This window comes from Anopheles coluzzii, chromosome X, assembly GCF_943734685.1.
Source record: "Anopheles coluzzii chromosome X, AcolN3, whole genome shotgun sequence".
NCBI classification, from domain to species: domain Eukaryota; kingdom Metazoa; phylum Arthropoda; class Insecta; order Diptera; family Culicidae; genus Anopheles; species Anopheles coluzzii.
Window position 1 is genome coordinate 11,441,145 of NC_064669.1, and position 25,376 is coordinate 11,466,520.

Here is a 25,376-nt window from a genome sequence, read left to right on the forward strand (position 1 = left end):
AGGACCAGAACACTAATAAAAACATGCTTGTTTTTCAATTCATTCTATTTTAAGCAATTTATTGATTCTTTTGTCCGATGCAACAAGTCGTTGAATCGACCTGTTTTTCACTGCCTGGTGTAGGTCATGGCAGCATCCTTGAACACAGCCAGGAAGTGCTTGTACAGATCAGTGTTGCCGAAGCACTGGCTGAAAACGTCAGTGGCGTGCTCGCACCGGGTCTTGTGACAGGCCAGCTTGTTCAGGTTGGTGAGGCAGACCTGAGTGTCGGTGTTGTCCTTCTTGAAGGCATCCTCCTGGGACTGAGTGTACAGGTTGTGCAGGAGCGGAGCATCCTTGGACCAGGCACCGAAGCGAGTCACGTACGCGAAGAAGAAGCACTGCGACTCAGGTCCGCTTGGGAAGCATCCTCCAGCCAGCTTGCGGCGGGTGTCCTCCGACACATCCAGCATGTCGAACAGGTCGTAGGCCAGCTGCAGATCCTCACCGTAGTAGCTCGGGACGTACTCGGGGCAGGTGGTGAGCGTTCCATAGTTCTGGTAGTAGCACTGGAAGGCACGGTAGGCTTGCACGCACGGCTCACCGTTGCACTCCTGCGGCAGGTACACCAGACAACGCTCAGTACGCTTGGCATTGTCGCAGTCCTCCGTGGCCGGGACGAAGTAGTTAGCAAGCACGTTCTCGTGGAGCGTACCGTTCTCCCATGCGCGCAGGTTCTCCAGGACGCACAGCACCAGACAGTGGACCTCTGGCTCATCCGGGTATCCTTCACGCATGTAGCGCTGCAGGCGATCGTCCGGCACCTGCAGGTAGACGGCGCACTCAGCCTGAGCCTCCGGGAAGCTCTTCCGAACGAAGTAGTGCGGAAGCGGCGAATGCTCAGCCTGGATGGAGCCAATGATGGCAACCAGGGCGATGGCCGACACAGTGAAGAAGTTCATGTTGGACTACCTTGATGTTTGCTGTACACCAGACAAGTGTATGCTTTTGAAAGCGTTGCGAAGCTTATTTATACGTGAGAGCTGAGCAGGGCACTCCATCACACGCGCGATTCATGCTTTCGCGTTGTCACCGTCATATCAAATGAAGGTACAGAAAAAAATCCGAAAGAAAATGTTTACTCAAGAAACTCGTACTCCGTGCAGAAGATACAGTTACGGTTTTGTTAAGGTTTTGTCTTTAGACCATTGCCGCTGAAGATACAGTTACGGCTTTTTTAAGGTGTTGGTTATAGAGCACTGGTAACTGACTATGTATTTACTACATACCTCAACAAAAATCTTAAGTTCTATGAGGTAGAGATTTTTATAATTTATTGTATTTGTTAAATAAAAAAGTATAACATGGCCTGTCAAATGTAGTACAATTGTCATGCAGTTTGACCATGAAGTATGTCCGTCATGGATCCAAGTCTCGTAAAAAATCCGGAAAAATTAGCTATAATTTGCGATATACTAGAACGGTATTTTATTTCCGTTCCTGTTGTTTTTTTTTGCCCAAGGTGTAGTGGGAAATTTGGGAATTTTACAATATACTATGCCTTTCGCAATAAGCTAAGATAGGTAAGAATTACCACAACAATGACGATGTGACCTTTTGCGCCGATCTATGCTCAACCATCCGGACCGGTTTCGTGGTACAGTCGTCAACTCGTACGACTTAACAACATACCCGTAATAGGTTCAAGCCCCAAATGGACCGTGCCCCCAAACCTAGGATTGACTATCCTGCTATATGGGGTAATCCATAAGTCACTGAAAGCCAAGCCCACAAAATGGTACAGGGCAGGCCTTGACCGAGAACGGTTGTTGTTGTGCCTAATGAAGAAGAAGAATAACATCCTCGACCATCACGCAAGATAAACTTTTTTTAGATAGAATGATTGAGGTTACCATAATTTCCCGAGTTTCACTAATTAGAGTTATGCGAATTTTTAATTTTGACATTTATTATGTCAAATCAGTAGAATTTTCTCCAATAATTGTCAAACGCTAAATAAATTGTATTATAATTGAATGTTATAAATTGCTAAAGAGACAAAAATAATCTAGTCGTCTATACGATCTGTGTTTAATAAGGAATTTAGTGCATAAATGCGCTAAATTAAATAAAAAATAACCATGTATCAATAAAATTTAGGCTGAAGAACGTGATATTCGACGTACGCGAAATTCCAAGAAAATCGGAACACATTATTTACGTAACTCGGAGAAAGGCTGTACATGTAATACTGAAAAGTAGCTATCCTAATTACGCCCCAAGACGAACAAAAGACTACACTATGCATACGACATTTGATTTAATCTATCTACATTAAAACGCGTACATAAATTATTTGTAAATGGTTCATCAATCATCCAAACGATCTATGTAATTATTTTTCAATATTAATATTTTTTGCTATATTGTCAGCACTTGTTGCAGTAACGAGCGATAAGCTTACTCAATGTTTCTTACTACTTTTAAAATTATTTCATTCGATACTTTCAGCGTACGCTTTACATCAAATCTTAAGTTTTATTTTGTTCGGTTACATTCTTCTTTGCAAGCCATTTTCTGCTAGAGGTAACCTCCCAGATATTCTTGTAAAATTTATTATTATTAAATATAAGTTTTTTTTATTTAGAAGGAGCAGTCCGAAAAGGCCGTATTGCTGTTATTGTAAGGTTATTGATATGGATAAATTACAATAGATTTCGATATGGAGATTAGAGGATGGTGTTCATGATGGTGGCAGGAGGCACGTTCCGCGATGTATCCCTGGCATTTGGTTAAGATGTGGCAAAACAGTGATGTCTTTGCCTCATAAACTGTAGAGGGCTAGATTTTGGCAATAAACTGTTATATATGAGGCAAACGTGTCCGATTTCAAAACGTGAAAGCACTCTTTGATCTTGGGGTTATGAGGGATCTCTCCATTGTGGTGTAATAGTTTTGAAGTCCAGAAACCTGATCTGGAGTCAGCAGAACATGATTTGTGATTAATCTTCGGTATATTGATAAGTTGTCAGATGTTCGGGTCACGGATGGATCCAAATTTAAGGTATTATTTTTATACCTGTTTCCAGGCATACTCCGTTTATGAACTGAATAGTGTTTTATAGAAAATTTTATACAATTAGCATGTTGAACATTATATTAAGTGCATGTAGCTTATTTATAATTGAAGAGATATTTAAAAAACAAGCTCTTTTCGCCTTTTTTGCTGATTGCATCAATGGGCGGTACAACAATCTCACAGTTGTATCCACCTGGCGAAGTGTCCACCGAGTAAAGGTGCTAACTAGCCAACGATCTGCATACGTCTTTCTCCTTCTTATGTCAAACTACAAGGAGCAAGGCGAGAAGTGATAGTCTCCCAGGATCGCATCAGCGGCTCCGAACCGCTTCAGTTACCTAGTTACACCGACTGCAATTCCGGTAAAAGTAAGAGTATTATACAGTCGGAACCGTCGGAAACTCATCCAATTTGAGTTATGAAAAGTTGTAGACGTGTAAAGTGCAAAAAGTGATGGAAAGTAAATGAGATTATGAATTAAAAATGAGACACTATAATATTTATGTAAAAGGCTAAAAAAATTTCGTAAAATCTCTTCACGGATAAACATATTGTTTGTAAAACGAGTATATATAGAGATTTTTTGATTTGAAACACTCTTTAAAATATTACAGAATGGTTGACAATGCATGGGAATGTATTAATTCTTTGGATTCAGTACTATGTAAAGGATATTTTCATTTTTTAACAGAACAGAACCGAACAGGACACCTCAAAGTTCAAAGTGATAGTCTAAGTGCCTCAAAGTAGATCAACGAGTAAATCGTGAAACATCTATTTAGTCATTTCTGAGTGGACAGATTGAACCGACAAGTTATTCACACAAAATAGATTAAGATTTTTCATTGATTCATTCAATCTATCGCAATTTATTGGTTCTTTTGCTCTTTAGAACAAGTCTTTTGATCGTCTCAATGCTTATTGCCTGGTGTAGGTCATGGCAGCATCCTTGAACACAGCCAGGAAGTGCTTGTACAGATCAGTGTTGCCGAAGCACTGGCTGAAAACGTCAGTGGCGTGCTCGCACCGGGTCTTGTGACAGGCCAGCTTGTTCAGGTTGGTGAGGCAGACCTGAGTGTCGGTGTTGTCCTTCTTGAAGGCATCCTCCTGGGACTGAGTGTACAGGTTGTGCAGGAGCGGAGCATCCTTGGACCAGGCACCGAAGCGAGTCACGTACGCGAAGAAGAAGCACTGCGACTCAGGTCCGCTTGGGAAGCATCCTCCAGCCAGCTTGCGGCGGGTGTCCTCCGACACATCCAGCATGTCGAACAGGTCGTAGGCCAGCTGCAAATCCTCACCGTAGTAGCTCGGGACGTACTCGGGGCAGGTGGTGAGCGTTCCATAGTTCTGGTAGTAGCACTGGAAGGCACGGTAGGCTTGCACGCACGGCTCGCCGTTGCACTCCTGCGGCAGGTTCACCAGACAACGCTCAGTACGCTTGGCATTGTCGCAGTCCTCCGTGGCCGGGACGAAGTAGTTAGCAAGCACGTTCTCGTGGAGCGTACCGTTCTCCCATGCGCGCAGGTTCTCCAGGACGCACAGCACCAGACAGTGGACCTCTGGCTCATCCGGGTATCCTTCACGCATGTAGCGCTGCAGACGATCGTCCGGCACCTGCAGGTAGACGGCGCACTCAGCCTGAGCCTCCGGGAAGCTCTTCCGAACGAAGTAGTGCGGAAGCGGCGAATGCTCAGCCTGGATGGAGCCAATGATGGCAACCAGGGCGATGGCCGACACAGTGAAGAAGTTCATGTTGGACTACCTTGATGTTTGCTGCGCTAGTGGAGCTGTACTGTTGAGACTGAGTTTAAACTCATATATATATGAACCGCTCACTGGCCTGTCGTCTGCAGTGATATCATGCAGCAGAAGAAAACGCGTGCCTTAGAGTCAGTTTTCACTTAATACATTTCGATAGTAGTTTACTTCCATAAAAAAAAACATTCGCGAGTGTTCATGGGTTCTCTGCAGCTGATAGTAATGTAGGTAGTGCGTGCCGGATAGCGTTTGTCGTTGTTGCGCAAGAGAAAGAATAAGTTTTCGTTGTACACGTAGTTGTGCATCAAAACATACAGAAAAATAAGCATTGAGCTTTGCCAAGGGCATATAGCGTTTCTGCTCTTTGCAGCGACAAAGCACTTTTCCTGTACAGTAGCACATAACCCCATGAAAATAAGACACACAATATGCTCTTATCACTTTTACAATCATTTCCACCATTACATCCAATGTGTACTTAATTGAAATTAAGTGCATGAAATAATACAAGACGAATAAAATAATATAAAAATTGCTCATCACAATTCAGTAATGAAATATATGTTTGATAATACATGTTTGTTAGGCCGGTCATGGGTTCAAGCCCCAAATAGACCGTGCCGCCATACGTAGGATTGACTATCCTGCTATGGGGGGAAATCAATTAGTAAAGGTATCAATTACCAAACCCACAAGAGGTAAAGGCAGGCCTTGAACGACAACGGTTGTTGAGCCAAAGAAGAAGAAGAAGAAGAATACATGTTTGTTATGTGAACTACATCACAGTTTTTCTTTTAATTCGAAATACTTCGCCTTGAACATACGTGTAGGTAAAGTATTATAATATTGAAATATTGAATGAATGAATATAATAATTCATATTATATTGATATGATATGAATATAATAATAACATTGAAAAATAATATCAGAAAGACTTCGATGAGCAATTCATCTAATTGCAGAGCTAGAGTCTTGGCTGATTACTTGCCAGATTTGCATCATTGATGCGACAGGTTCTTTTAGGTTTCTTATTCTTTCCTTATTCGTTTTTAGTGTGGTGATTTTCTTTTCTTTACTCTTGTTCGGTATGCGCTTTGAGGTATTGCTGCATTCTACGGAATGCATTGTTCTTACAGTTTCTACAAGTGTATTTCTCGCCCAAGTTTGAATTTTTATTACTAAAGCATTTCTCAAGATCTCAATTATATATTTAACAATCGTTTTGGTGACTTTTAATAAGTTTTGTAACAATCTATAAACAATATGCGTCATGCGTTTTGTCATGTAGTTTATAGCTGAATAATGTTACACAAATTTTCAGTTTCAATCATCCAGAAGTAATCTCGCTAAGATAGGCTTACAAATTATGATTTACAGCAACAGTTAATAGTTAACTCTCTTGAATCTAGACAATTCTTGCCCTTATTACAATATCTTCCAAATTTTATGAAAGTTTACTGTCTCCATAAGTGTTTGGACCATCAGAGTTCGATCTGAACTATAAGATTCGATCGGAAGTGTCAACAGTCGACTGGTATAGAAAGATTTATTCGGATTCAATCAGAGCAATTCCGATTTGAATCGAGTTGAATACAGAACTCTTTACAGGGTCGATTGAATTTATAGCATCTGGAGTCAAAGTGGTTTTGTAAATCCACCTGGATGATGATGGAATAGTACTAGCTTCTAGTAAAGAGACATTTTAGCTCATTTTATGAAAGAGAAATCGAAGCATAAATGTTGTGGGTAAAATTGAGAAAACAATATAATAGTTATATGAGGAAGTTAACTTCCTAAATGAGGCAAACGCAATAAAGTTCAATTGATAATATTTGATTTATTGATTGGTTCGTGCAAATGAGCAACAGGAATTGGATTGCTCAGGATCAGTCCCATGATTGATGCTCCTTAACGTCCGTAGCACTTGTGGAGCGGGCACGTCTTAACCTTGTTGCAGTAGCAGACGGGCTGGCCGAGGAAAGCCTTGGCAGCGTCGACGAACACGGTGTGGAGCAGGTACTCCAGACCACGCGACTCGCCGAAGCAGTTCTGGAACGTATCGTAGGCCTGTTGGCAGGTGCTCTTCTTGCAAGCCAGCTTCTTCTGGTTCTGCAGACAGGCGACGGTCTGGGCGTTGTTCGGGTTGAACACCTCCTCCTTGTACTGGTAGTAGAGACGCTCCAGCTTCGCGCCATCCTCCACGCTGTACAGTCCACTGCGGGTCACGAACGAGTAGAAGAAGCACAGCGACTCCTCGCCGCTCGGGAAGCATCCTCCAGCAAGGCTCTGCAGGGTGGACTGCGAGACAGCCAGCATACCGAACAGATCGTAGGCGACCTGCAGATCCTCAAGGTAGGAGTTGACCACGAACTGCGGGCACTCGCTCAAGGCACCGTAGTACTGGTAGTAGCATTGGAACGCCTTGTACACCTGGGTGCAGAGGTCATCGTCGCAGGTGTACAGGTTCTCCGCCAGACACGCTTCCGTGCGCTCGACGTTGTGGAAGTCATCCGGGTACGGCACGAAATGTCCGGCAACCATGTTCTTCTGCAGACCGGTGGTGTGGTTCCAGAAGCGCAGGTTGAAGGCAACGCAACGCAGCAGACAGCGAACCTCCTCCACATCGGGGTAGCCTTCCTTGACGTAGCGCAGCAGATCGTCATCGTGAACGCCTTGGTACTCGGCGCACTCAGCCTGTGCCTGGTTGAAGCTCTTCTCCACGACGTAGTGCTGCAGACTGGCCGACACCGAGACGGCGCCTACCGCCAGCACGAAGACCGAAAGTGCAAACGAGTTCATTGTTGCTCTAGTTGCTTGCTGTACACAATTCAGCTGGAACTGCATGCCTTTCTCACTGCCGAGGGCACATATATATACCGAAAAAGAGTCAGATTAAGCTGGTGGCACATGCGTGCCTTTTAGGCGGATCATCATGTTTTTTTGTATCTTAACAACGTGTAAAGATGGGCTAGCGAAGACAGAAACAATATAACAACGTACACATACACGTACATACACACACATCTCACTGGTATGACCACGTTTAGTGCACATTTCACCGATGTGAAGCGTACGTGACATTGTCCGCTTGGACAACTAGTAGAAGCGACGTTTGTACTATATCAAACACGCAGTTTTTCCTTGCCAAGTTAAATCTGCCCAAGTCTCTCCTTACCATTGCCATCCACAGTGCAGCAGTTGCTTCATAGAATGGTAAGACAAAGTACGCAGTTCCAGTGTGTTTAGTGGGTTGTAGTAGTGGGTTGTTTCAAACAGTGTTTCCTAGTGATTGAAAGTTTAACACGATTTCCAAATTGGAAGCTGTTTGTACTCTAGGTTTGAGATGTTAGAAATTTTACTCAAATACAGTTGTTTTTCGTAGAGAACGGGATAGGTTCCATTTCAATTGACTCAAAAAAAGTTGGTCTTTCATCTAGTAACCACATAATTATATTCTATTTATTTGCTGGGGTTTTACCGAGAACCTACGCTCTACATTTTAACTATTTGAAAAAGTGGGCATTTTCATAGCACAACGTATAGATGGCGATTACGTGCACACTTTACGTACTATCCTTAGACATCCAACAACGGGCGAGATAAATCTAATCCTTACTCGCTCTGTGCAATGGAGCTTCGAAGGAGTGTCTTCGGATCATCCAATGTTTGTACCAAACATTATTGCATGCAACATATTTGCTTGCATGCAGATAATACTGTTTTAATGCGAAGCGATAGCATATCCGGAAACAGATGTTCATATCTCAAACAAATGTTCATTGACAGATTAGCAACGAAAAATTTGATGCTCTAATTGTTGACTTCTGAGTAATAACCAGTGAGGGATTTGGGAAAGTGTCTAGCTTCTTTTATTTCAAGTATCCTTACCCTTTGGAACTCTTTGGATACATAAGTGGTAGCCCTAAGAGCTCAGACTTTACAAAAGCTCTGTTGCCTAATAATGAGAAATAGGCATTTGTTCAAACACACTGATTTGTTTTGTTTATTCAATCAAAGAACCATAACCAATAAAAAGCCATATTTAATACTTTGGATTAATTTAGCATTCTCTGTTGGATAATAATCTTTTTGAGAAAGTTTCTCCACTAAATGAAAATGAAAATAAATTCAAATAGAACAAATGATTTTTTTTATCATACACTGTCAAGCCCACGACAACGCAAATTGCCGTGAATTAAATGGTATCCAGAGCTTTGATTATTTAGATGTGTCTTATTGCATTATTATTGAAAGCTTATTGCAACGTTTATTGCATAACATTTGAGCTATTAAAACATCGCAATGCACATGTTAGTTCGCTATTATAGCCATAATTTGTATAATTTGATGCAATTATCGATTTGAACAGCATTTATATTCCATTTCAAAATCGTTTTACGGAAATGCGTCCCTTCACTGATCATGATTTTCAATAAACTGTTAGGTAACTCAATGTGAAATGTTGAACATGACTCCATGAATGGGGTGTATATTTATTACAAAATTAGCAGCAATAAAACAATAAACAAACGCATAGTGCATCTCATGCAATAATGGGTAAATGGTCTAAGTTGCATTCGCTACTAAGCGTTATGAGTGTTTGCCTTTTTTTCTACAATGTGAAATAACGCGTAGGTATCGTATCGCTATGAATATTTGCTCGGAGTCGTAAATTTGTAATAGAAACAAGTCGTTTTTACAATGCATAACCGTGACCGCCTCGTACGATAACCGTAGCCCTCCTCCTTTATCATGTTGTGGTTGCGCTTCATTACGTAACAGTCCGGGTAAAGCCTTTCAATTACTTGACAAAACTGTTATCCAAATACTAGCGAGGTTCCTCGACCTGTTCCCAGGTGGTGTTTGACCCGTTACCCAGGCAGCTCCCTATCTAACCGTTTGCGCTGATAAGATAAGCTACTGATAATAGGGCTGCCGCTGCGGGGAAGCTCACATGCAGCGGAAGGGTAAGTGGCGACCCGTTACGAAGGAAGCGGCCCGCGGGTACGCATTCCGACGACATTCAGTTGTTCGATGTTATCTAAATAGGTTATCACAATCGGCTATTACTCGCCGTGTGCGTGTAGAAGCTGTCCCCGCGCCATCGGCCAGGCAGGGCATCTTTCACTGCGCCGCTAGACTTCCGTCCAGCCAGTACCAACGCCCGGCGCTTTGACGTGAAATGTCAATGCAGGAGAAAACTGGTACCGACCATGAACGATTTATAGCGGAAGCTGTAATAAATAATAGTTGGGGCATGTCGTTAAGCGAGAAAGAGTGGCGGAACGACCAACCAACTGATCAGGTGGTAACGCGGGCATCTATTGATTGGGATCTTTAACGGGTAACTAAATTAAGTTTTTTTAGCTGTTGAACGAAGATCCGTCATGGGTTCAAATATCACTAGGACGGAGCCCTGCATTCGCGTAGCACTTTGACGGACTGACCCGTAATAAGTGTAAAATTCTCTTAGACTTATACGATTAGATTCTTTGTAGTACGGTCGGTATCGTTGCACTGCTAAGAAGACGTTCTAGAAAAACTGGAATAGAGTTTTGTGTAGAACTATTCCCAACAAACTAAGGAGACTTTTACATAATTACTGGTGTTTATATCAGAAATTGGTTCCTATAAATGCAGATTTGTTATCAATTCTTCAGATCTGAAAAGTAGACATCACTTGGAATAATCCCTTCTATCCAGGCTTCGGCTTAGAACAGCTTATCATCCATTTTGCAACTACAGGGACTGCGTATTGATTGGCTCAAACCATACAGCGAACAAATCAGCTGTCAAAATGGAAGTTGCAGCTCAGGTCTAGACGTGTTTCAACAGTTTTTGCGGCGCTGCCTAACCTTCGACGACGATGGAGGTGGTAACGTTTCCCACCCCCCTTCCCCCATCGTCTTCAATAATCCGAAAGGGACTGGGATCCGTATTCCACGGAACCTCTTCTTCTGTGCTTGAAGTCGCCCAAAACCGGCTAATTCGTTTTCTGTTATTTAAAAAAAAGGAAGGCCCTAACGGACGCCCCGACCGATCATGATCGTAGCATAATCGCAAATTGCAACAAAAAGACGCAACATTAGAAATAAAGAAAAATTGCGCTTCAGCCCCGTCTGCTTTGCATTAGGCAATGGGAAGGAGGGAGGGGGAGCAGAAGGCCAGCCAGTGGGGTGCGACAAATGGCGGCTTTCGAAAAGAGCTTTCGAACAGTCAATAATTAAGCCAAAGCGCGGCACACAAACGCACCTAGATCAAATGCCGATCAGCTCGTTCGATACGGGTTTTCTTCTTCTTCTTCTTCTTCTTCTTCTGCGGCCTGCCGACCCCTTTTCCGCAACGCATCGGGCGGTTGGAAGGGGGGTGGAATTATGTTGCCAACATAGTCGACCTTTTCCGCACATGCGTGCGTGTCTCGCACCTTTTGTGCTGTTGCATATATGAGTATCTTGAATGATTCGAGCGAATGATAGGTTGATCGAAGAAGTGTATCACAAAAAAGGGTCTAAGATTATGATTATATTGTTTAACTTACAATATATTTGTGACTCTTATTCTGAAGGACTGACTGTTGCGTAAGGTAGAATTTTATATATTTTCACAAGAATATCATACAACTATTAAGGTTGTATAAATTGAATTAGTTTGATGAGTCTAATAATTCTCTATATTAAAATTTTAGTAAATTTTTCAACATATCAATCTATTTTTTTTTTTTGCTGGGGCGGAAAAAGGGATCTCTACAAAATATTTCGATAAGCGTTACAAGAAACTGCCCAGGAAGGCGTAGGCTCAGAAATTATATCAGAAACTATGCAAATATGAGGTGTTTAGCTGAAAGATGCCGCCTCTTTAGGTCCGGATCTATGGATCTGAGGCGTGACAACGTTTCTCCAACAGTATGGGCCTGGGATCAGTTCCAGAACTGGTATGGATTAGTGATGTGCTCTTTGGAGCGCACCCACGACCCCGATCTGACTACGGCTATTGTTAGTCCAACTTCGGCAAAATCCGAGCCACTAGTTCTGCCCCGAGTTGTTCGGAGTCATCTGGAGTCGTTCGGAGTCGTCTGAAGCCGTCCAGAGTTGTCCGGAGTCGTCCGGATACGTCCGGAGCTGTTCGGAGTCGCCCGGAGACGCCCAGAGTCGTCCGGAATTGAGTCCTACCGATTCCGATTCCGGTCGCCTCCGATCGACTTCAAATGACTCCGTCCCCGGCCGACTTCGGACGACTCTGACTACAAACGACTCCGAACGACTCCGGGCGATTCCGGACGATTCTGAACGACTCCTGATAATGTTGGGCGGACCTACATTCCGGAGACGGTTCCGAGGTTATTGAAGTCGGATCGGAGTCAACTCCGATCACTACTAAGGATTTAGCGATAGTACTGGTATGGGTTTCTGAACTGGTATGGAATCTGGAGCAGTAACAGGGCCTGAGTAAGTTAATGACCAACTCTAAGACATTGAATCAGTGTCAGCTTTGGCACAGGTTATGTTAAACTTCCAGAAATGACAGGGGTTTGCGAACAGTACCAGGATCGATATTTGGTCTGGACCAATTTATCTCAATGTGTCTCTTGGATTTAAACGGCACTGGGGATTTCCATTGCCTTTAAAAAACAACCTTTGATCGCATCCTGTAGCTATGAAATTTTATTGCATAGCCCTGGAACCGGGTCCAAAATTAACACATTATTTATTCAAAAACTCATTTTTTTTTTTGCACAATAAAACGTACCGTTGAAACGAACGAAACCGAACTTTTCCTTCAACCTCACAGCCGATCCGATTCCGAGGTTGCGATGCGTGCGGCATAATACCGCTATTTCGCGACCAGGACAGACAAGCCTCCAGCCGCGACCATCCACCATCGGCTTCGGCAAACTCTCTCTCTCTCCCAGCACCGTCACCCAGCTCGTCATCGTTCCGTCCCCTTCCCCATCTCATAAGGCCAACCTTCATCTTGGTCCCATCGCGCTACAGCTAGGCAGCCGCAACCGTGCAAAAAAGCGAACAGAAAGCGACGAAAATGAAGAAACGCGGTACACGCACAGCACTACTTTGGCAATCGTTTTCGTCTAGACATTATTGCATCGCTATTGCTATTGAAAATAATTAGACAGGAGACCTCGAAGGGATTGTGCGTACGGCGGGGTGGGGTGGAGTGCGTTCGCCCCCACACACCACCCACCCCTCCGCGCTTAGCAAACCGGATACGCACATTTTCGCACTCTTCGTGGTGGCCGCTGGAGCGAATGTTTCGAATGTCTGTCTCCCTGTGTGTGTGTGTGTGTTTGTGTATATATATTAAATGGTAAAGGGGTGGGGGTGTGAGAAAAGCAGTGACTCACAAACGCACGCACGCACGCACGCACGCATGCACGCCCCGCTGCATCCACCGTTCCATAGCCGTGTACAGTGTGTGGCCGCTTCCCCAGGCTTCCCCGCTGGCTCGGTCCCAAAACTTTTTGGCAGCCAGACGGCGAATGATTTGTGTGAGTGTTTCTTTTTCTTCTTCTTTGCTTCTTCTTTCCTTCTTCTTTATTGCAGCCTTCTGTTTTTTTGGCACTATGTGTGACCCTGTGCAAGAGAGCTGTGGTGGCGCATGGCAACAAGTGGTGCTGCTCTGCGCAGACGCGCTAGGCTCTCCAGGCGCGCCGTTGTGTAGCGTCGGGCGTTGGGGCATTTACACACCACCACCAACGAGAAAAAAAGAGTTATAACAATAACCAAACTCCGCTTCTTTCGCGACACCAAAGCTGGGGGGGAAGGCTTTCGGTCTGCAATTGGGAAGGAACGCGCTTTGACCCTCATTCAAGACACGTTTCGTCTGATAGGCTTCCGCTGCGCCAGCCAAGCAAGCAGACAGACATGAGCAAAAAAAACACACACACACAACGGTCAAAAAGCAACGGTTTGACTGCCGAAACTGCCAAAACGATGCTCCCTACCGTTTGGGCCGGACGGGGGCGCTATTGCGTAAAGAGCCCTGTGCCACTCCAGGGGTTTTCGCTTTTCCTTTGTTTTGGAGATCTTTAAATCACCCCGCACGCATGTGTGTTCACGCACAAGAGGAAGAAACAGCGAGCAGTAACAGTAATGGCCGGCAAAGGCGGGTGGAGATGGAGTATGGAGGCAAAAAGCAGCCATGAGATTTCACTATTTCGCGAGCCCCAACCTCGGTCGAAAATATGTCTGCGGTGCGTGCGGGTAGCATCAGTGGTACAACTTTGTGTGTCTGTGTGCTGTATCTTTAACTAATAGCTGTACACTGCTTACAGGAGAAGAAAAAAAAGAGTAATCCTCATGCGTAAAAACTCAAGGCATCTCAAAGCGTACCGGCAGGAGCATCACCGCGAACTCCTGGCCATTGCACAGTGTGCGGCTATGGAACGTTAAGGAGATGCACAATAGGGGTCAAATATCATTAAGCTGTACTGGAAGAAAAATACTCTCACATGGGGCGAAGGTGGAGTGCGTACGATCCCCCACGCTACTTCTGCTCTCCTCCCTTCTCCGTCTAGTACAAAACCGGATACTTCAGCATTTCTCTCTCTCTCTATCTCGTCCGGCCTTGCAGGAAATGGCGCGTCTAAAGCATAGACCATCAAATGCAATTCATTTGATATAAGATTTCTCGCAGCTGAATTCCTACATTCGTACAACAACACTGATGGAGCAATTAAATCATTTCATTTTTGCGTATGTTTGCGTATGTGTATGTATGTTTGCGTTTTCAGTTCTCGAATTCGATTCGTAATGGACAACACAAAGGGCCTATCGTGCAGCACCAAAGTATCAATTAAATTCATGTATAAATGGCAACAGCTTGTGCATATACAATGCAAAATATGTTGCGTGTGCGTTTAAGTTCTCAAATTCATTTTGAATAGGCAAAAAAGAATGCTTGAAAAGAATCCACATTTGACTCTTTTTTTTTTTGGCGAATGGTGTTATTCTTATCTTCTCTATTTAAAAATAATAAAAAAAACAGTTCTATGCACAATATTGTTTCACGGTATTACTTTACTACAAACTAGTGATGGGTAAAGTTGTAGAAAAAAAATCGGCGTCGACTCCAATCCTCCAGCCGTCCGGAGTCGTCCCAAGTAGAAGTTATTCGGAGTCGGAGTCGACCGGAGTCGGAGTCATCCGAAGTCGACAGGCATCAGGCTTAAACTGAAGTCGCAGTCGGTCGTAGACGACTGGAGTCGGAGTCATCTAGAGTCGTTGAGAATCGACAGAATTCGGAGTTGACTGGAGTTGGATTCAACCGGATTCAGAATTAAACTAAAGTCGGAGTCGTCCGAATTATGAGTCATCCGGAGCTGGAACCGGCCGGAATCGGAGTCGATCGAAATAGGAGTTGTCCGAAATAGAAGCAATCCGGAGTTGAAATTGGTCGGAGTCAGTGTCGAAGTTGGCCGGAGTTGGTGTCATCTTGAGTCGTAGTCCTCCGGAATCGGAGTCGTCCGAATTCACAGTTTTCCCGTGTCGGAGTCTTCCGGAGTCAGAGTCGACCGTAGTCGGAGTCGTCCGAATTAGGAGTCATCCGGAGTCGGAGACGGCCCAAGTCGGAGTCAACCGGAATCATAATTAAACTGAAATCAGAGTCACATTGAGTCTGCCAGTATCATGGTCGTCCGAAGTAGGTGTCGCCCGGAGTCGGAATCGACCAGAGTCAGAGTCGACCGGAGTTGACCGGAATCAGAATCAAACTGAAGTCGAGGTCGCCCAGATTCGGTCGATGTAACTCCGGGCAGAACCAGTGGCTCCAATGTTGCCGGAGTTGAAATCGGACTAACAATCATCGGAGTCAGATAGGAGTCGTGGGTGCGCTCCAGAAGGTACATCCCTACTACAAACACTTTGTTTTGCGCGGATCAGCAATAAAGCTTTGTTTAATATTTTTTCCAACAGTTTTTTCTTCAATTGCAAGCATTTCAATCATTTACACGTATAATATTACAGGCGACTACACAACGAAAAAAAAAACAAATAACGTACTGCCCCTGAACAAATCGTAAAAACACCGTCACCCACCGATTCATGCAATAACTTAAACGTGTAGTATGGAAAGCAAAAATTCGCTGATACAAACAAACCGATGTATGCAGTGTGTAAGTTCAAGTTTGTGTACATTTTCCGATAAAATCGAGTGTACAAAAACTTGGCGAAATGTTGCCATTTGGCCCCACGTGCGGGGTGCAATGCGTCACTACTGAACAGCATAATTTTAGTTCATTGTTTACCAACCAGAATTTGGTGACAGCGCAAAAATATGTATAGGTGCATGGTAGCGTTTTGGCTTCGTTCATATTTTGATATTGACATTCAATTTTTTTCTTCCTCTTCTGTTTAATGCACACATAAATGGCATGCCGCTTGGGGTAGTTATCGTAGATGATTTTTTTTGTTAAACATTTAATTTATTTTGAGGTGAAAAGGTAATATGTTTCTACAGAAATCATTTAGCTTACAAAACAGAACAAAACAAAAACTGATTTAACAGCAAAACATTCTGTTCTACACATTTCAGAGCAGCAAAAAAATCTATGATATCGCATCAATTAGTGAATGAACGGAATATCGTTCGGTCGTTGGGACTTTGGGCAACAACAACGACCGTTACCTACGAGTGTTTTCAGCGCTCGATTCGATGATCCGCAGAATGAATTTCAACCGCTACCTTAACCAGCAACCGTGGTCCTTCAGCTGTAACAATAGCCCATTACCAATCTTTGTAAGAAACTGTGGGCCATACTTCTATCGGATTTTGATAATCCAAGTGCCTCATTAGTCGCGCCTCAAGTGTACCAATTGTATGGAATTTTTGTCTGTTTTTTCTTCATTCCGATCGATGCTTGTCAGCCCGCTGTGACACGACCTTAACCCTATGCGCATCATCACAGTTGATTGATGATAGAAAGTATTCAATAAACCATGCTCGTAATGATACGGTTTCGAACAACACAGAGCACAGTACAGTGAGACATCTGCAGAAGATTAATCAGTCCCCGTCGTCCGCTCCTTGGCAACCGGTTCAGGCAGCGGTAGTAAAAATGCGACAAACGTACAAACAGTAACATCGACATCTGCTACACATCAGCTATATGGACAAAACAAAAAACAAATTCACCAAACGCCCCATAGCTCACGAGTCATTAAACAACCAGAAACAAATTAGCTCCTCGTCGTAATAACCTCGCGGGCGCAAAAAAAAAAAAAAACATACGAACATACATACAAAGGCCAGACTTTTTACTGCCGGTTTTGCGCGCAAGTGGCCTTTTAACCCCTTTCGTTTGGAGTATCAAAGAGCATGACAGTTTCGCAGCAGCGGTTCGCCTCTCGCTTAGGACCTCGCGCTCCCATGATGCGCAGCCGTGAAGAGGCTGACCCGAAAGCCACAGCCGCAGACCACCACTTCCGGTTTGCCAAAGCATATAATGGTCGCTTAATCACTCTCCCTTTCTGGCGCGTCCGTCGCGCGGCCAGACAGCCGCCGTCAGCCAGCGCGATGACATCTGGCGTCTGGCATTCGTCATCTTTATCCAGCCCCAGCAGACGGTATTGCATCTGGGTATCTTGGGCCATAAAAACGGCAGACGCGCCCGTTTCTTTCACGCACACCGCGGACACACCGCCGTTTTGCATGCGTGTGTGTCTGTGTGTTTTTTTTTCTTCTCTATTCTGAATTATGTGTTCTTTGAACATGAATGCGTGCGTATCACTACTGTCACCTCGGGTGATATGTGACTGTTAGGCATTGTAGAATTTCTTAAAAACAGAATAAAGCATTTGGTAATAATGCCTGGGAAAGCCTTAGACCAGCGATGTCAAACTCATTTGACCACACGGGCCAAAATGCTACTTAAAATAGTATCACTGGCTAAACTAAAAACTAAATAACATAGGCTTCTGATATTTTCAAACAAATTGTGTCAGCTAACAGGATTTTGTACGCAAAAATAATGGCAATAACTAATTGGGGAGTGCAATAGTGGCATGCAAGTCCTAAAGTAATCTTCGTAATTGATATTATAGCGACCAACATCAGAACCATAAGCTCTCCTGTAGTCTAGCCTAGTCACCTTGGTGCTGCCTCATGGATAGCTTGAAACCGCTCGGAATATCCTATCAAATGTAACACTCGGTTGTGCTGACAGCTCTGATTTCAGCTAATTTCAAACGTTTTGCAGAAGCTTAATGTTCTAAGCTGCAACACATGCCTTGAGACTTAATGTCAAAAAAGGGTCAGAGATTGCGATTTTGATTCCTGTTGGTTGAGCGAATTTGTTATTTCTTCAGAAGTTTTTCAGACATTGCTCTTTGGGTCACCAAGAACTCTGATTGATTGCTTAACATCAAAGGAAAAAGTAATGTTTGAAATATACGGTTTTTGATGAGTTTGAAGCTAATAAGTCTGTTGTCAGTTTCTCTAAAAAAAATCTACAAATATTTACAAATATTAAAAATGTTTAAAAAAAAAACAATGCATCCGGAATTCAATGCTCGATTACAACAACATAAAAAATTTGGTTTTTGTTCTATAACTCAGTTGTTTTTGAATTCTTGGAGTGGAAATAGAGGAAAACATTGATAAGGATGGTCTGACAATTAGTGTTAGAAATCTGCAAAGATGATAATCTCTGGATAGTTCAGGTGTCCGCAATGAACTGACATGCACGGTAGAAGCAGAAATGCAAAATAAAATGTTTGTCTCAAGTAGTCGCAGGCCACATTTGGCACAGTTTGACACTTCTGCCATAGACCTTTGTTGCGAAAAAGATATTCGCACAAAGTACGGGGCTGACTTTGTTAGCAACGCATTGGCAGCATGTTTTTTTCCTTTTCCCTTCTCCAAAAAAAAAAAATCGTTCGTTACCAGTGTCTTCTTGCTTGCCGGCTTCCACGGCACCTCGATACTCGCGCGAGGTAGCACCACCACCGGACGGAAGTGTTTCCCACCCAAAAAAAAAAAAACTAAAAACTTAAAACCGGCCGGCAATGAACATTCATCGTGCATCGTCGTTTCAATTAAGGCAAGCCGAAGCGAACTTCATCACACACACCGGTGGAGCTTAAGCCCCTCGGCCCCGGATACTCCACGTGCTGTGCTGCCAGGGAGACAGTGCCGGTGTGCAGCAGCGAGGGAGCGAGAACGAGAGGCACCGAAAATTGGGGAGGCAAAAAAGGCCGGCAGTTGTCAAAATTGACAAATCGTGCGAACAGCGCGCAGAGGCAGTGGGGAAGAGCGGTTAAGATCGAGTGTACGGATCAAACCGCCTCAGGTAAGGCTCCCCGAACAGGGAAGAATTCGCTCGAAAAACTACACACCACCACTATCACTTACTGCTGCTACTACTACTACTACTACTACTACTAACAACACTTGGTTTGTGGTGTGTTGGTTTGGGACAAACTATTCCACAAGTCCCGCTCATATGATTTGCGCCACCCAAATTGGACGAGAGCTCGATGCGGCCGCCCTATACAAACTATTGCGCGGCCCCGCTCGCTGGGTGGCGCTGACATCTAAGCAGCCCGGGGCTCGCGCGGCCTGGAGGGAGGCACAGGACGCCGTTAGCGCGTAGATCGGTGTCAACAACCTGACCTTGAGCATGTGCGGCATAACGTGCGTGCGTGTGTGTGTGTGTGCGACGGCGCGCTCGTGTGTGTGTGTGTGTTTGATGCGCTGTGTCGTCGTGGTGGTGGTGGTCGAAGCAGGAAGAGGTGCAAAATAACGAGCCGATTCGAATGAAACCAATTTCGGACAGCAGAAAGAGAAGTGCCGCCGAAAAACGTATTAGAAGGGGTGGATGGGGTAGAGGGGTAGAGGGGGGGGGAGGTAGCTGGTGGTGTAGAGTTTAGAGCGTGGTGTGAGTCTCAAAATCGCGCCTACCGATTAGGCGTGGAGTGGCAGGAAGGAATGGAGGGGGCTGCGAGGGGGCCTCGTGGGGATTATCACGATTCGTGCGGGGAGGGGGCGGGGAGTTGAGTCGGCCGGACCGTGCGAGCGCGAATGAGTGAGCGGAGGCGCGCTTGATTACGAATGCGTTTAACAGCTTGCTCAGCTTCGCGCTAAACATTGCGTCGTAGTGCGTATCAAACGGGTATGGGGGGGGGGGGGGGACGCTGGTGCCGCATGGGGTACCGCTTGCGTGAATACCAATATACGCGTACACGCGCCAGACATATTGGTCGGTCTGTGGGCCGCGCGACACTCTGTTAGTGCGAGAGAGCGTTTTTTTGGCTGTTGAATACGCATCCCGCATGTGAGGAGCGAGGGAGCGCCGGAAAAGGGCACAGGAAGTCCGTAAGGTCGCACCAGAACCTGCAAGTATGAATGACTGCTGCTGCTGCTGCCCTCCCTGGCAGCTCCCTGGCAGCTCTCCTGCCCTGTGAGTGGGGGTACACACCTGCGAATCTTCGCGGTCACAGAACCACCGGTATGTGTTCAAGGTCTCCACAGGCTCTTTTCCACTGCTACGCGATGACACCACCTTCCACCGAAATCAGGTTCTGGGGTTTGGGTTTTTTTTTCTCTTCTTTTCGGTTTCTATTAGGGGGAAATGCAAATCAAAATAGTTGAAATTCCTCCCGGTTGCTAGTGTGGCAATGTTTCAGCACTTCTCACTCCACCTCCTCCCTTCATGTCATCCTACCGAGAACGACGCAGTATTGGAGGCCATATCTATGAAAATGAGGCACTTGTGTGAGACATTAGTAGCCTGACACTGATAAGCCCTAGCAACACGCATCTAATCGCTCTGTTTCTGCCGCTTTATCCAGCAGAGTGTGTGTGTCGCATTTGATATTTTTGGATCCAGTTTGCCTACCCCGTTGCTCCGACCGCGTCTAGCGTGCCCTGTAACCTATACCAATGCTGCGGAGGTATTTACGATGTATACGATAATTTCGGCGTAGTAGGCTGAACGGACTCGGCAACGTTTGGAGAGTTCCGCCCGGTCAGTTGAGCATTACGTTGAAGTAGCGAAGATACGCACTATGGTCCGACAATGAAGAATCATTTACCTATTGCCTGCGTACATCTCTTAGACACTGCAGCGTATCTACAACTGCTGTCAACAATTTCAGCGAGCTGACGGTCGGATGAGTTGCATCAAGGTAGATCTTTGGGATTAAAAAGGGGAAAGGTTGGCAGGCACTGGGAATTCCCAGAGTCGCTGGAATTGTTATCTCCTGTCGAGATATGTAAATTTGCTCCAAAAGACCTTAACTTCTACTATTCATAAACTTTGAGTTCCAAGGTTCGATTTTCTGTGTCTTGCATAGGTTCGAGCAAGGACTGTGTGGGAACGAGGTCAAGTAATGTAGAACAATTTGACAAGTAGCCAAATGTTCGTTACAGACAGTTTGACATCTAAGAGCCCTTTTCGATTCAAATTTTAATTGTGGTAAAAATGATAAATCGATCTGGTGATCACAAGAAAGGTACAGTCGTCAACTCGTACGACTCAACAACATCCCCGTCATGGATTCAAGTCCCGAATAGACCGTGCCCCCATACGTAGGACTGACTAACCTGCTATGGTAACAATAAGTCACTGAAAGCCAAGCTCACTTCACTAGTGGATACAGACAAGCCTTGACCGACAGCGGTTGTTGTGCCAAAGAAGAAGAAGAAGATCACAAGAAAATTGTAAATTGGTTATTGCATGTTTCACAAAATGTATTGATGCCTCTTTTAATAATAATGGTTTTGGGTTTGATGAGTTTTCCAGGGCTTTCTGCTGTCAAAAGGCATCCAAGATGACCAAAGCGATTTTGGCTAATACTTAACCTCGACCCTATACAGTCCTTGGGTTCGAGATTTTCCATGTTTTTTGCAGGATATCGAGTAGCTCAAAAGAGTTCCTACTAATGTAGACGCACACGATGCGGTTTGTTGATGAAGAGCATTCTTGGAGAAGAAGTTACCAGCACATCGCCGAAACACATCGCCTAATACATCACATTCATTGATAACCGCGTCTATCGCGGTCCAACTCCTCGCGGCGCGCAGGTTATCGCCGGTACCATGCCCAACCGCCTGTCCCGACTTTGACCTTCTTCGCCGTGGATGAGTGTAAGATGTTCCTGCGCCTTTTGCGTCTTCTTTGGGCGCCAATGTGACACAGCTGGGATTCCGGCTCGGATGTTCGATAAGCCGCTTCAAACCGCTTCAAACTCAACTTCCGGCGCGTTCTTGTTTTGGGATTGCGTCGCCAGTTATTTACGTACACACTCCCGAAACCCCTCTCCAAGCGGCGCCGGGGACCGGGGTCCGAGGTTGTTGCGAGACCGCTTCGCGCACTGAGAAATCAATTTGGCTGCGTAATAGTCAGCGCGTGGCGGTGCGCAGCTAGGCCCCCTCCTTCGAAAAACGCGACCCTGTACGCTGTTGCCTGTTGCGCAAACAAAAGCGGCCCCGAAGGACGAGGTCAAGCGTTGGCGCGCTGCTGGGACGTGAAGCTAAACTTCAGCAGCTCGCAGCATTCCACAATGCCGGCCGGGATTCGATCGGGTGCCCTTTGGGACGCTAACGCTGTGGGAAGAGTTAGTTGCTGTAGCCCCGGTTGTAGCCCCGATGGAACAGCACCGCCGGGGCCAAAGTGGAGTCGAGTTTCGGCTCGCTCGTATGTGGCCATCCCTGCGCGCGGGAGAGTCGCCCGAAAGCGGCCGGCACCATTAATATTAAGACCTTCAGCGAGCCGTGTTTAAGTGTCGGCTGGGAACCCTTTAAAAGTAAGAAGACAACAATTCCCAGTTCAAACACCAGCCGAAAATGAGGCGAGATCCTGTTCGCTTTTGCCTGCTGCTTGATGTTCAAAGAAATGCTCCCCTCATAAATAATGCCAGTTTCATCTCATGTTTGCCGAGACGCGGGCGATACTTTTCGGCACGGATACCTTCGCTGCTGCCTAACTGCTCGTTAGCACATGCCATAAAAACCTCGGCAAAACACGGCGAAAAGGCGCTATTCCATCACGATTGTGATCGCAGATCCCGACTTGATTTTTTTTTTTTTCGTTTTTGCCTCACATCCACACCAACGGAGGTCCTTTCCAGACCAGGAGCGATGCACGCATGTTCGCTCATTCGCGAATTAAAACAGCGCTCGAGGTTTCAACACTCCAGTCACCATCGTCCGATGCAAAAATGTGCAGATAGCATCAGCCATCAGCAATAATGCATCCTTCCCGTGTGCATCCAATCAATTTCGAACGAGATAGTTTGTGAGGAGAAGACGAGACGAGAATTGCCCATTTACACGACAAATGTAAAAGTAAACCGTTCCTGGCGGTGTCCTGATCGCGGTAGCCAATCACTAGCACGAAGAAATTACCTCGCAATAGACATTTGGTGAGCCCATTATCCAGACAAGGTACTGCTATCTTGTCCTTCCTTCCTTGCCGGTTGATAGCAACGCAACGCCAAAGCAAAAAATCTTAAGAACGCCCCAAAAGAGAGGGCAGTGTGATAAATAGCGGTTACTTTGCCCGACGGTTGACTTTCAAACGATCCCTCGGCCTGAATGTAAACATGATTACTGCAGAATTTGGCATCAACAACAGCAAAAAATCATTCTACGACTACGAAACCAGGACCCAAGCCGCTATATACCCATCAAGTGCGTGGACTGCTGGGGAGCGTTTTTTGTTCTTCTCCCCTTATGCTCCCTTGCCGGCTGCTTTGTTGTTCGAACAGATCTACGCTTTACGCTTCTTTCGCCGTGTTCGCTTCCCAATGTCCCAATATTAGAGTGACCCACATCTAGGCGGAGGCAGCGCCGGCCTCAGTCTCAGCCGTTGTTATTATTACGCTTCTTTACGGCAGTTTTCCTTCTTCTTTTTTTTTTTTTGAGCCGGAGTCCTAGCGACCGTCACCGTCTAGCGGTGTAGGAAAAGGTAAAGGTGTCTGCTAAGAAGCGGACAGACTTGTTGATGAGGGTAATCTTAGCTCACGTCTATTGCGTCGTGGCGGCGCTGCTGCTCGGATACCGACGCCGACGACGCCTGTTTTGCGGGACCGGGTGTGGGGCAATGTTTTTGCTTGAAGTAAGGCGCGACCAACAAATCCTTGAGGTCCGGCCAGTCGAAACGGCCGCGACTTTTCTCAGCGTCTAGGGCGCGTTAGCTTCTTTTTCGCGGTGGGGGTTTTTCGCAGCTCCCCCCCCCCCCCCCACTCCCCCCCAACAGTGGACCTACCTGTCGGCACGCTGGGCCTGGGCATCACCGCGTACCGAACGTTTTCGATCATCCGTTTCATCTGAAATGGTCGGTGGTTTCGGTTGCCGGTTCATTTTTTCTCTCTCTTCTGTTTTGCTTCTGTCGCCCCGGTCTGAGTACAATTTAGACCGTTGTTCCTGCTGGTGTTATTATTTCTTTAACCTCCATTTTGTGTGTGTGTGTGTTGTTTTTTTTTTTTGCTGCTCTCTCCTTTTCTACTTTTCTCGTTTATGCTTCTATGCTTCCACTAACCGCACCGAGGTAAAACAAACCCGCGAAATCGCGCATCTACCGTCCCAGGCCCTCCTCCCTTGGGAAAGGGTAACATAACAAACACCTTCGTGAGATATCGCGCGGACCAACCAGCCGGGGTCGACCCAAGCGGCTCGCTGCCTGTACCGCGCGCCGTAATGCATGATTAGCCGCGGTCCCTGGCCGCGACATAACCGCGCTACCTGCGCTTGAGTCTCAGGTGAATATTTCGCGATAAATGTTTTGCCGCGGCAGTTTCTCCACGCACACACGCTAGACAAAACACACCCGGAATGGCATGTTTCGGGACCTGATGATAAGGATCGCGGCTTCGAGAGTGTAGCAACGCGCATAGGTACGCCTCACGGCAAATCGTACGGCCCATAACCGGGGTGGGCCTGTACACTCCGTTAGCAACACTGTTCGCACGGTTCCCGGGGATGTCTGGGGCGGTTTTTTTTTATGCACACATGAACCCAGATGGAAATATATGTTTTTGTAGTATTACTAAAACTTCTACACCGTTTTCGAGCCCAAATAAACAATGTTAATCTGCTTCTGAACATTGTTCAACTATAAGTAAACATTTGACGTCTAACGGAAATTTGAATTCTTCGTTAAATCGTAATTTAACAAATGATACACGTAAGTTGATCGGTTTGCAGCATGGAGATTAGTCTTTTGTATGTGTGCCATTTGTATTACAAAAATAGTTTGAATGTATTTTTCAATAATTTATCCCGATACTTTCAATAACACTGATACAAAATGAATAACTGACAATTAAAGTACTACAAAATGCTCCAAACAATTTTATTACAACAAGACATGTTCATCGAATAAACGCACCCGGGTAATATAGACTTACGTTAATATTGGGGAGATCATAAGTTTAGTTACGATTGAACAAAGTTCAGAAAAGCATCAGAATTTCAGTAGGCCGTCAAATGTTTACTTATATTTGAACAATATTCAAAAGCAGCTTACTTGTGCTCGAAAACAGTGTACAAACAGCGTCACGGTGATTACTCCCTGGAGAGACTTCTGATCCTGTGTTTATAAA

At 45.3% G+C, this 25,376-nt stretch overlaps 3 protein-coding genes across 5 annotated transcripts in view; all 3 read right to left on the reverse strand.

The window, feature by feature from the left end:
* LOC120948724 (tRNA dimethylallyltransferase) overlaps positions 1–25,376 on the reverse strand; it is a 71,841-nt gene that overhangs the window by 7,533 nt on the left and 38,932 nt on the right. Inside the window, exon 4 of one of the 3 annotated variants that reach the window (XM_040365388.2) lies at positions 6,686–7,672. The exons of the other annotated variants lie outside the window; for them this stretch is intronic. Coding sequence (XP_040221322.2) covers positions 6,727–7,672 — 946 coding nt within the window. The 3' untranslated portion in view covers positions 6,686–6,726. Of the gene's footprint in view, positions 1–6,685; positions 7,673–25,376 lie in introns of those variants that run through there. 3 annotated transcript variants of the gene reach the window in all.
* LOC120948752 (general odorant-binding protein 69-like) lies at positions 14–1,340 on the reverse strand. The gene has a single exon (XM_040365451.2). It carries the CDS (start codon positions 939–941, stop codon positions 108–110), a length of 834 nt encoding a protein of 277 aa, XP_040221385.2. The 5' UTR covers positions 942–1,340; the 3' UTR covers positions 14–107.
* On the reverse strand, positions 3,869–5,110 carry LOC120948760 (general odorant-binding protein 69-like). Its single transcript, XM_040365462.2, has one exon. It carries the CDS (start codon positions 4,808–4,810, stop codon positions 3,977–3,979), a length of 834 nt encoding a protein of 277 aa, XP_040221396.2. The 5' UTR covers positions 4,811–5,110; the 3' UTR covers positions 3,869–3,976.